At 35.9% G+C, this 12495-nt stretch overlaps 1 protein-coding gene across 5 annotated transcripts in view; it reads left to right on the forward strand.

Annotated features, from left to right (window-relative positions):
• Atpalpha (sodium/potassium-transporting ATPase subunit alpha) overlaps positions 1 to 12495 on the forward strand; it is a 331079-nt gene that overhangs the window by 265704 nt on the left and 52880 nt on the right. Inside the window, exon 1 of one of the 5 annotated variants that reach the window (XM_069832987.1) lies at positions 10469 to 10595. The exons of the other annotated variants lie outside the window; for them this stretch is intronic. Within the exon in view, the coding sequence (XP_069689088.1) occupies positions 10578 to 10595 (18 nt within the window). The 5' untranslated portion in view covers positions 10469 to 10577. Of the gene's footprint in view, positions 1 to 10468; positions 10596 to 12495 lie in introns of those variants that run through there. 5 annotated transcript variants of the gene reach the window in all.

Below are 12495 nucleotides of genomic sequence, written 5' to 3' on the forward strand. Positions count from 1 at the left end.
GAAATAAATCCTTAATAATAACATTTTCGGTAAGATAATTAAATATTATATTTCTTTAATTTTAATCTGCCCATTATTTAACATTTTATTTTTTTCAACTAGTGCTTTTTCCTCAATTCCTACTGAAAATTTTAATTATATTATTTAACTTGTAGGATTATATCGAGGGCATCATGCCAGAAGGCCGTATCAACAAAACTGCACCTTTATATTAGAGCCATTTAGATATAAAATAATATTTCCTATCCTTGTCTACATAACAAGGTACTTTCTTTGACTCTTCCTTATGCCCATTGTAATTCTCAAACGTTTGTTTTGAAACATAAATATTTTGTATTAAAATATTTCAATAATTCTGCATTTGTTGATACACCTTTCTGGTATGATGCCATTGATATCATGTAACTGGAACTTTCCGAGCTCTTCTAGGTACAAACTTCATTATTTTAAATATGTATATGTACCTATTCTAATTTGTTATTTCAATAAATAAAAAATAGAAAAAAAATAAACAAAATACTTGCACTAAATAGTGCCGTTAGGTCTTCTGTACTGTTTATAGATTTGTTTTAGAGATATAATAATATTTGAAAAATTATGGATAAGATTTCAAACATTTATTAACCCATAAATTATGACTCATTATAATTGTTAATGCTGTGCTTGATTTTACGTGCATTTAGCTATAAACGTACAGTGAAGGTTAACTTCATAACAAGGTTTTTTCATCCGTTTGAATCCTGCAACTCGCCCCGATGTGTAGATGAAGTCACGAGTGTCCGTGCACCTTTCTGACCGGAATCGGTTCAATCCAGTTAAAATCCTGAAACCAGCGCAACAAACTCGACGGATATAGGAACTCCTATAGCGTGACTACGCACAATATTAATAAATGCACATAGGTAGCCTTTGGATCTGTTTTATTCTTGTTCGGAAGTGCTCGCTTTTAATCTGTAAAGAAATTTCATCTGTATACTTAAATTATTAAAGGAAACAAGTTAAAATAAAATCTGATTAAGTTTAAATTATTATATACCAGAAAATATTTTTAAGCGATGCAATATGATACGGAAAAAAAAAACAATTTCGAACATTAGCCTACCGGTATATCGTAAAATGGAAAATATTGGTGTAATGTTATATAACATCCATAGTCTATGGCTTTGGAAAGAGTATTATCTACCTATTATCACAGTCTAGTATATATAGTCACGAAGCTCAATACGTAGTAAATATGCATCCATAGATAGTTGCTAACCACTAGGATCACTAATATCGCCTCATTATAGACAATGCGATATAGTACCCGCACAGTCTATTGTTCCTAGCACCCTCACAACTCAAGCTTCGTAACTGTATATACTACACTGTGCTATTATCACTTTCAAGGATAGAGCTCTTACCCCTCCTTTTCTTACTTGTGTGAAGTTTATGAACCAATTCATAAGAAGCAGTACTCTGTGGTCACGTGATTTCACTGCTCCCGCCCACCGCTTAAGTCAATCGAGAATAAACATACGTAGATAAGTTACACACTTAGTCCTAATGGTAAATAAATGTTTACTTCCCCCTTCGAGAATCGAACCTGGATCCCCTTAGTTTTGTAACGAGAAACCTTTCTAACTAGAAACGCTACTACCAGAATCACAGTGGGAGATATTTTATTTATTTATTTATTTATTTATTTATTTATTTCGCAGCTTTAACGTTGCATGTAGCCTATGCTACAGTCGTGACATCTAATTATTCCGTCCAGGATAAAGAATGTTTGTTAATATGAAGCTCGATAAGCAGTGATATCACGTTCATGGTAGTCCCACCATGTGTCCGTCCAGGATTTAGGCAGAGGCGTCATTTCGGTTTTTGCTTTGGGGGAGATAGATTTTTAGGGAAGACCTTATAGGGCATATTACGTGTTGTACTCACTATTTCCTCTGAAATGAACTATTTTCCATTCGTAAACTGAGGTCAACTTGATCATTAAAAAAATTAAACCATAACTAACTAGGAAATAATGCATTTTAATTTTATTTGTCAAAACCCAGAAATTCATCCTCAGAGCTAACTGAAAAGTCACTTGAAACCTCTTCTAAATCGGATTCTGAATCCTTAATACAACAAATTGTTTCCTGTGTCATCCAGTGCAATGCTAATGCCACACTTCTTAAATGATTTAACCGCTGTCTCAGTTTTCATAGCATTCCATGAAGCTCTGACCCATTCACAAACTCAGTACGGACGTATAAGACACGCCCTGTTTTTCAAGCTTGTTTTCAAAGAAAAAAAAAGTGTCTTATACGCCGGAAAACACGGTGATTAATTCTTAACAATTATTCAAACTAGGTGATAGAACGTGTCGTTTTAAATACTGTAGAATAGTAGGATGGATATCGCATTGTTCACAATGAGCCACACTCAATCTGGAATCAAATCCTAGCCAGTTTATGAAAGACTAAGTAATCTCCGAAGAGATTCAGAACATTTGACATGTCCTCTAATGTTTCTGTTGATTTTCAGTGTTTTTACAAGCGAATCGTTTATTTCTAAAACCCCATAAGTGACAAAAACAAAACTTTTGGGAAATCAATAAAAACTGTTTAGTTTCATTACTTTCATTTCTATTGTCAAAATGTATTTAACAAGTGGTATTAGTTGCTAAATATGAGGTTTATTCACCGTTAGTTGCGCTTTATAATATATATAAAGTCCCAAAAAAAATTAATTAATTAGAATGTTATGGGGTTTTTCCAACAAACTAAAACTAAGTATGAACAAACTTTATAATCTATGTAAAAACTACAATATAAAATCACAAAAAAATTCAAGTTTTTTTTCTGTTGCAACAGACATTTTTCTTATCATGACATTATTTTTCTAGTCTTCGCTTTCACTGTCATTAGCCTACTGTCTTTGTTGGAGGTAGGCCATGTGTACAGTTCTGTGTAGAATCCTTTCACTTCATCCGGTATGAACTGCAAAATCTTCTTAAGGTCCTTCATTCTTTTAACATTGATTGGTAGCCTCGAGCTGTTATAAGCTACGTCTCTTGGCAGTTCAAACGGTAAATTTTCAGCACAAACACTTTTCTCAGGAATTCGAATGGTGAATACTTCTGTCGGTACAATGCTGTCAGTGAACTCTTTACAACGAAATTTACCTTTTTGTTCATTGCAGTGAAAAAACTCATTCACCTTCGAAATTTTAAAATGTACCTTTTTATCCTTTGGTATACCACGGCCTTAAGATGAATCGGACATGCTAGATAGATAGCTTATAAAATTTTCGCCACCAAGCTTTGAAGTTAACCACATCATTAGCTGTGACTCGTTTTACCTTGAACTTAGACGAGTTCTCAATAATCCTCATTAGCAACATTTTCATCACTTGAACTAACCATCTTGTAACAAAATACTCAAAACAGATGATAATAGTAAGGGCAACACTTAATCAACAATAGACGGAACAAAACACTGATCCGGCTGTGACTGAAATCAGCTGTTGAGTGCGACAGTGCTGCTGTCAGCTAGTGTGGCAGACTAGTTTATTTGAAAAACACCATATGTGATGTTAGTTGTCGGGTTTTTACAATAAATGCATATTTCTTGTCCAATTTTTTACATGTTACAGTCATGCTAGATATAAGATTTTTATATCAAAAGATACGCATTCATGCTGGCAATTAAAATCCACAAAAAAAACGCATTTTGTAAAAAAATGTCGGTTGTGGTGTTTTTACAACAAACGATTCAAGTGTTATTTGTTGGCATCATCCTCAGTGATGTCCCTGTCATCAATAATGCTCGACCTTTAAATAAAACACATCAGACTCGATGCAAAGAAATATATTCAAACTTATTTATTGTTGAAAAAAATGATTTGTTAAAGGCAGGCTGTGGTTCATTTTTAAGCATTGGTTTTGTTGGTGATATGATTATTACGAGTATTTATTACTTCGATAGGAAATATAAATTAAATTGAAAAATAAACTACAACTCCTTGCCGAATAAATCTTTCAAATCGAAATATTAAGATAAGATAAATTGATCATATGCGGAGACTAAGAGGAAAGCAGAAAATAGGAAAGACTGGAGAATGCTGGGTTTGCAGTGAAAGATCTGCCCTTGGGCAGAACACATTGAATGAATTAATGAATCGAATTATATAGTGCACATGCTGGGAAGTGTTTAAATAGTATTATTGACGATATATATAATATATATATATATTTGGAAATGTAACTGAGTTGTGGTTAGTTTTCTTACCTTAGCGATAATTATAATAAATACACACCCAATTTTTATTTTCGACAGTGCATTCTTATTTATACAAGCAGTTAAATTTAAGCAGTTTCATAGTATAATAACGTGATACCGGCATTACAATATAATTATGCAGCTGCACACTTTCCTTTTACTCTTACCGCGACAATGCGACTCCGACTTCTACAAGGTGTCCAAGAATAAACGTCAGAAAAGATTTACCAACAAGTGTTTTAAAAACAAATTTCACTGTAAAATGAAAATGGGAAAAAAAAAAGAAAAGGGGGAGACAGAGAGAGAGTGCCGCCCCCCCCCCCGGAAATTTCCGCCCTAGCCAACTGCCTAGGTTGCTTAGGCCTAAATCCGGCACTGCATCTATCGCCTGCAATAGTTAAAAATAAGTTGGGGTGAAGTCTTGAGGGTCGTACGGCTATCATGTGCTGATATAACATTTAAGGGTTTAGTGCTTCGGGTTCTAGGGTATATCAGCGTAGGCTACTCTTCTGGGAATGGGATGTGACTCTTATCAGGACAGGCAGGAACGTCCGTCTGTCAACATCTGATTCGCGAATGCCACTCAGACCCTATCGAACAATAATTGCATATAGGACGCACATTGAGCAAATGTTAATCTTATGTGGAAGCATCCATGCACGGCCCTCGGGAAGCAAGCTAGTCAGCATGTAATTTTAATAATACTGTATACCTCTTATAGTGGTCCACCGCTGTGAAGTAACGGTTAGTATGCTGACCGTGAAACAAGCGTACGCAAGATCAAATCCTACTGGTTCAAGTTACCTCAACCAATTGAAGCAAAATTACTGGGTAGCTTTCGGCGTTGGACCTCGGTCTCATTTCGTTGTCATTATTACACTTCCCCCTTTCATCATCTCCGTTTCTTTCCCATATTTCGGGCTTGCGTCCGATGTAAAGTCGACTGTGGTCGCCACAGAACTTGGGTAGAGAAACGGAGCTTAAAACAATACATAGCTACTGTACAGAATGGAAGTCAAATAACCTTGAAGATTGAAAGGGACGGTAGGGTACACTGAAATGAATAGAAAACCTATATTACGTTTTGTGATTAAATGCACGGTTAATTAGAAAATCAAGTTCGAAGTTTCAGCAGTCCGGCAACATCGCCTCTAACACACTTTTCTCGTAATACAGATGTAAGAGGACAACGAACTCTGTGTGTCTCGCTAGATGAGCTGTTCTCTGGCGCTGTATTGCAACCAACTCGCAGCGTGCAGTGACTTGAAATTAGAGATTTTTTAAATTAAATTTACATTAAAACCGTCCAAACTATTGAAATACAATACGCCAGAGGGAGAAATTATTCTTTATCATATTCACTATCGTTATGGACACGATCCTACTCGCAATAGTTACCGAATAAGAGAAACATTTAAGAAAAAAACATTTTCTTCTGAAAAAAACTATTGACTCCACCAGTATGATGATATAGTTTTTTGTTACATACAACATGAGCTATTGGCTCTGAAAATCTCCAAGACTATTTCACTTCCACCCTGTATATTTTTCTCTGTGGCTAACTGCATAATATAACACAAGAAGGAAGCGTTTGCTTAAGGTTTGAACACTCGCGCATGCTTTTAATCTTCAAAGGGGAGTTTAAAAAATTCATTTCTGCAGATGTGTGGTTTGCGGCGTATACGACAGTACGGAAGTGTCTGCTGAAGGTTTTTTACTTTCTGTTGGATTTTTATTTGATATTTCTTTCTTCTTCATGTCATTAAACTGCCTGGTATTCTCGCAGCTTCTAATTTGCATCGTTGAGTTTCTTGGTGTATTGTCATTGTTTTTATTTTGCCATAAGTGTTTTAATATATTGAGCAAACTGTAAACTGACGCAAGTGTCTTTGTTGATCGTCTTCATTGTCGACAAGCACTACTTCATCAGCACAACATATTTCCCAGAAAGTACGACTCGGTTTTATTAATTTCTGTACTAGTACCTCTATCATTAACGAATTAATGATAACTTCTCACCAGGAAACCGTCGTTCCGTCCTTGAATATGAAACAGCGATAAGACAAGCATGATTTGGTGTGCCTAGTCAATCCTTCCATTGCTCCAGTCTCATTTCATTTCACTCTTCCAGTTATTATACTGTTGTCCCATCACTTGGTGTTGTTTCAATCAGCTGTGCTCATCTTACACCATACTTACTTACTTAATTACTTACTTACTTACTTACTTACTTACTTTTAAGGGACCCGGAGGTTCATTGCCGCCCTCACATAAGCCCGCCATTGGTCCCTATCCTGAGCAAGATTAATCCATTATCATCATATCCCACCTCCCTCAAATCCATTTTAATATCTTCCAGCTTGTTACGAATCCTTCAAATAAGCATCTTACACCATAGTTTATTATTATTATTATTATTATTATTATTATTATTAAAATTTTCCATTGGGAATAATTATTGTAAAAGGACGAAAATTTTGTTTGCTCCGTCTATTGTCTTTCTCCGAGGAGACAGAGAATTATTCATGTCCAACCATTCCAGATTGGAAGAACGTACTGCTAAAGTTCGTGGAGTATATTTCATGTTTACTTTCTCTGTCGTCTATGAGAGTGCACTTTGTATCTCCATCTTTTTTTTTCTGTGTGTCCATTGCTTTCTAATATAACTACAAATAATCCGGCCGAAGGTGATGGATTTTAAAGGGCAATAAAATCCTTTGAATGACATCCTCCGAAAGGAAAAATAAAACTGTGGGTTCCTGTCGTATATTTATGACACGTAAAAGAAGCTTGTTTCTGTCAGAGGGTTCCAGGCAAAATTTGTCGACCATGTCTTTCGAAGCTGAATAACCTCTACTACTGTACTCCAACCACGAGAAAGTCTCCAGGGAATGAGACGCAGCAGGTGATGCTGTGAATGAATGTTGATGTCATAAGATGTCATAAGCTCGTATCTCTATTGGCTATCTCTCAAAGCACAAACGATAACAATGATATACACATTTTTATACTATCCTAGTTACAAAATTATATCACGGTTAATTTCCTGGTCTTTTAATCTCTCCATACAGGAAATAACATAAGCAGGAGAGCGCATGATTTTTAAACTGACGTTATAACGGTAATATTATCTATCTACTTCGCTCCAGTAGATACGCAATAGTAAGCACATTCCTTTCACGGTTTATCTCCTGGTTGGAGAACAGTACAGTGTGTTCGCTTCAGGTCTGGACCGAGAGAGCGGGTCGAATCTGCAAAAGCAAAAGTTGCTGGGACAAAGAAAGAATACAAATACAGAACAATTTTAGTTACGATCTCCTTCGAGAGCTACGATAAATGCGATGAAAAGGCTATTATGGTATAAGAACTTTTTGTTAGTTTTAGGAACGCTATTATTTTTAACCCTTGTTTATTGTGTTGGTTCCGAATACAGTGTATTTTTTTTAACATCGTCTTTTGAAAATTGCGTTGCATTAGCAATTTCTGCTAAAGTCTTTTACTTTTTGTTGTGGGAATCGGCTTTTGCAAATTCCATAAGAACTCTCTTGGTTCAAATAGGTTTATTATTTATTTTTCTGTCCTAACTAGCATTCAAAAATTAACATTATTTTTATTATAAAGCTATAGTTAGAAAAACGCCTATATAGCCTACTTCATGATAACCAAGAGGATATTCTTGTAAGCGATGTTGGCAACCCTCCTGTTTGAAACAACGCTACGGAAAATTAAAAAAAAATGAATTACCTATCTATATCATCAGCAGATATACTCTGACTGCGTTTTAGTAACGTACATATCATTTATTTTCATCACGTCAAATATTAAAATCTATCTAAACAATACAAAGTAACATTGGCACGTTTGGGTAGTAACATTGTTCGCAACCACTGAAAATTTTTCAACAAAACCTATATCAGCCCTGAGAACGCTGTTCACACGTTGCAGTACGAGAGTTGCACAGTATTTTGTACTGCGGCGCTGCAGAAGTTGCGACGTGTGACTGTATCTTTAGTGCAAGGGTCGGCAGAACGTCATAAAAGATTACGTCACAGGCAACGCAACCCGTAATACATAAAGAGATTCACCTGTTTGCAGAGATATGTCGTAATTGTCGCAAGCCGCGCGATTTGCCGACCGCTGCTTTAGTGGTATTAGTGCTTACATTATGTGGCGCAGAGCGATACTATTCATTAAATATATGCCGACTTCATCAGTTTCTGGTTATTGCTCTTGTGCTTAGGAAGTGAGAAGCTTAGCTTTATTCGTACTGTATTAAGCAATTATTAATACCGGTAGTTACTTTATTAAAAATAATTAGTATCTTTTAATTTCCTAACATATATAGTTACGAATATTTTCGGCGTGAATAATAACCTGTATACTGTTTACAATAACACCCACAGTCAAGAAGGTTTACGTTTCTTCCGCTCATCTTCTCCTGAGTAACTAGTAATAAAAAATCTCCTTCCTACATTTTTCACTGTACTATTATGTTTAATTTGTACACATATTGTACAACTGACTGAATTCCTAACCCATGAAGACGAACATTTCAGGCAGCGCGATAGCAAGGTTTATGACCATATGGATTATGACCAATCAGTTTCATTTAATCGAAGCTATTGCTTGCTACGGATGTTCTCTTTTGTGTTGGTGTTAAAAATGACATTTGAATCTTACATACATACATACATACATACATACATACATACATACATACATACATACATACATACATACATACATACATACATACATACATACGCGTTCTGCCCCAGGGCAGTTATTTCACTGCAAACCCAGCATTCTCCAAACTTTTCTATTTTCTCCTTCCTCTTTGTCTCCGCATATGATCTATATACCTTAATGTTGTGTATAATCTGTTATCTTCTTCTGCCCCGAACATTTGAGTAGTCTATTATAGTGCGATATTATTTTAAGTTATGAATATGGTACTAATATATCTCGGCAAGCTGTAGACCAGCAACATTCATTTCAAAGTGCGCAGAAACCGCTCAGACTGGAGTGGGGATATAAAGTCATTTGTGACTCTTGAAGAGTACAGAACTGCTCCTGTGAAGTACGGTTTATTCTTGATAGTGTAATATAGCATTGTTCTATTCCTTAGCGTATTTAAGGTGAACCTTAAAGTGGAAAATGGCCTACTTCTCTGTCACGCCTCTCGTTACCAGTTAGTGTGGAACAATGACATCATGCGCTACTCGAGATCGGAAACGCTATGTTTTGAATGTTGCCTGACTATAGTAAAGAACTTCTTGAGCGGAAACCACATAAATGGCGCTAATTGTACTACGTTAATGTAACCGAGTTTTAAATAGTTCAATTTTTAACAAAGTCAGTAAAATGACAATAATGAAATTATAGTAACTTTGCAACGTTCGGCAATTTAAATTGTGTATGTTCACACCTCTTTGTTATTTTAGCACAGGCATTGAAAATGATTTATTCGTCTGAAGAATACTCGACAATTCGAACTCTTACTCTTAATAAATAAATATAGATTATACTAGATTCAGTAGTGCATTTATTTCTCTCTTTTGAGCGAAATACATATCTTCAATTGTCAGTTGTACTCAAAAGCTAACAATGAACATAACATCTTCCCAACTCTGTAGTAATCAAGTTATGTTAACGACACGAATGACAATGTAGCAAATCATAGAACATTGCTTTGATTGGTGGAGTCTGTAAACACGTCATATTGGCGCAACGCAAGCATTTTGAAAGGATTAGGTATGTCTGCTTATTGTATTTTATTAATCTATGTGTAATGTGTGTACTGTATCGATAAGCAAGGGAAATAGTATACAATACTCTGTCTGCAGTGCAATGAAATTATTAATTCCACACGTCGAGTCAGAAACAGTGTTGTCGTATGTCGAATACAGACTGCCAAGGCTGAAGTCAGACGCGAAACTGTACAGATATTGTTAAGAGTAGAAACAAGTAATAGTGTAACATTGCGTTCATTAGCCAGTGACAAAATTCATAGCAGTAGTAGTAGAAAGGATTTTTTGAGTATACAATTTAAATCTGGCAACGTTCCAAAAGCAATGTCCTTCTTCCTATGCGCTTTTTTTTTCGCCTTCTTTCATGTGATTGAGTATAGGCATAGGTCTAGTTGAAAATCTTGAGCGCTCGATAGTACTGATAAGCTGGGATTCGATTAGCGAAAGAGACCCTTTTATCTTGAGTAGCGAATTGCGCAAAATATCAGATAGATAGCAGAAAGTCTATCCGGATTTAATAACGGCACAGGATCACACTGAACGCAGTCTCCTCCGGCAGGGGCTAGTCCGCAGCATGGGAAACTCGTTAGAGGTGAGAATTTTGACTTCCAGTGTTAAGAGAGAATTTTGTATGATTATGTATGCTCATGGACAGATTTTGAGTAATTATTAAGCACCATATCTGCAATATGACAATGTATTTTCGAAATAACATGTCCTTTCTTGAAACAGATATCTACTAACTTGTTACACGGATTATATATAGAAAATAATGTGATATTGCAGGGAGTATACTTATTTAGAGGTTTTAATGAAAGTAATACGTTTTAGCATCCCAGTATACAGTACAGTGCAATATAACACACTTGTAAAGGATGGGATAGTTATTTTTGTGATACTGAAGATACGTTACATGAAGTCCTTTACATACAATAATAAATGAAGTAGGAAACGAGCACCTGACCGCTAAAATACTTTCAATAAAATTTTAGAGCCACCGGGGTAGCTTAGGCGGAAGCGCGTTTGCTTGCTCATCCGGGATTGCGCTCGGGTGTGAGTTCGATTCTTGCTTGGGCTGATTATCTGGTTGGGTTTTTCCCCAACTAAGGCGAAAGTCAGGTAATCTTTTGGCCGATCTCGCGATTACAAATTTAGTACAAATTAGCATATTTATTTAATATGTTCTTATACATCATCATCATCATCATCATTGCTTTTTTACTTGTTACGTTCGGTCTTCTGCTGGTATTTTGAGAGTCATAAAATTTGGGCATCAACTTATTCCGTCAGAGCTCCAGTTCATTATCATCACTCCCTAGCATTCCCCGATCACCGGCTCGCGTCGCAGGGAGAGGGCGGTGTAAGGACGAGTTTCGAAACATAGATACACAGTGAATCTTCAGCCAGGGTGCGAATTAAGATTTCTGATGAGTGGGGGATAGAATCCTAGATTGACAATATCATACAAAAAATTATTATTACTCTCATTCGATACGGCTCAACGCTTGGTCGCACTGAGTTGCTTGTCTTGCATCTTGATTATAATAATAATAATAATAATAATAATAATAATAATTTATTATTATTATTATAATAATTATAATTATATCCATGAGCAGGCATGAGACAAGATGTTTAATTCCCAAGTTATTGATTGTTGTCAGCTTTCCGGTGTTGATAATACATCAATATTATTTTCTTTGCTTACTTTATACTGTACTTTATAAAGTATATGGAAGATAACAAATCAGAAAGAAATATTATTTTCTTTGCTTACTTTATACTGTACTTTATAAAGTATACTTGTATTAAAGCATATAATCACGAACTCAGAACTATGGAAGATAACAAATCAGAAAGAAATCAAAAGACGAAAGTGGAATTGGATAGGGCACACAATCAGGAAAGAAGATGGAGCAGTAGAAAGAATGACTTTGGATTGGAACCCCCAGGGTAGTAGAACAAGAGGAAGGCCAAAAAATACATGGAAGAGAACAGTTTTGGAGGAAATTGCTAGGGAGGGGAAAACATGGAGCGAAGTGAAGAAGTTGGCTACAAATAGGGTCCGATGGAGGCACTTTGTGAATACCCTATGCTCCTCATAAGGAGATACAGGAGTTTGATTGATTGATTGATTGATTGATTTATTGATTGTATTAAAACAATTATATTTTGTGAGGGGGATAGAAGTTATCCCTAAGGATTTTTTGAGCGGGGGATAACGTTCCAGCGGGGTGGGGGGGAATCCCACCATCCTCCCCCGTTAATTCGCACCATGCCTTTAGCATAGTCAGCTGGTGTGAGTAGTTGGGAATGCTCCTACCTCGGAGTTTGCACAAAACGTCTGCTGGGTCGTAGTGACCCTATTTTATATCATTATCAGTACAGATGAAGAATATAGCAGTAATACGCGACGAGAGGGCATCGTGAAATAAGTAATTTTAAATGTTACATAAATCGCTTTACATAATTTTAAGTAAGTCATTTATGAG

Source organism: Periplaneta americana, chromosome 8 (genome assembly GCF_040183065.1).
Source record: "Periplaneta americana isolate PAMFEO1 chromosome 8, P.americana_PAMFEO1_priV1, whole genome shotgun sequence".
In the NCBI taxonomy this organism is placed as follows: domain Eukaryota; kingdom Metazoa; phylum Arthropoda; class Insecta; order Blattodea; family Blattidae; genus Periplaneta; species Periplaneta americana.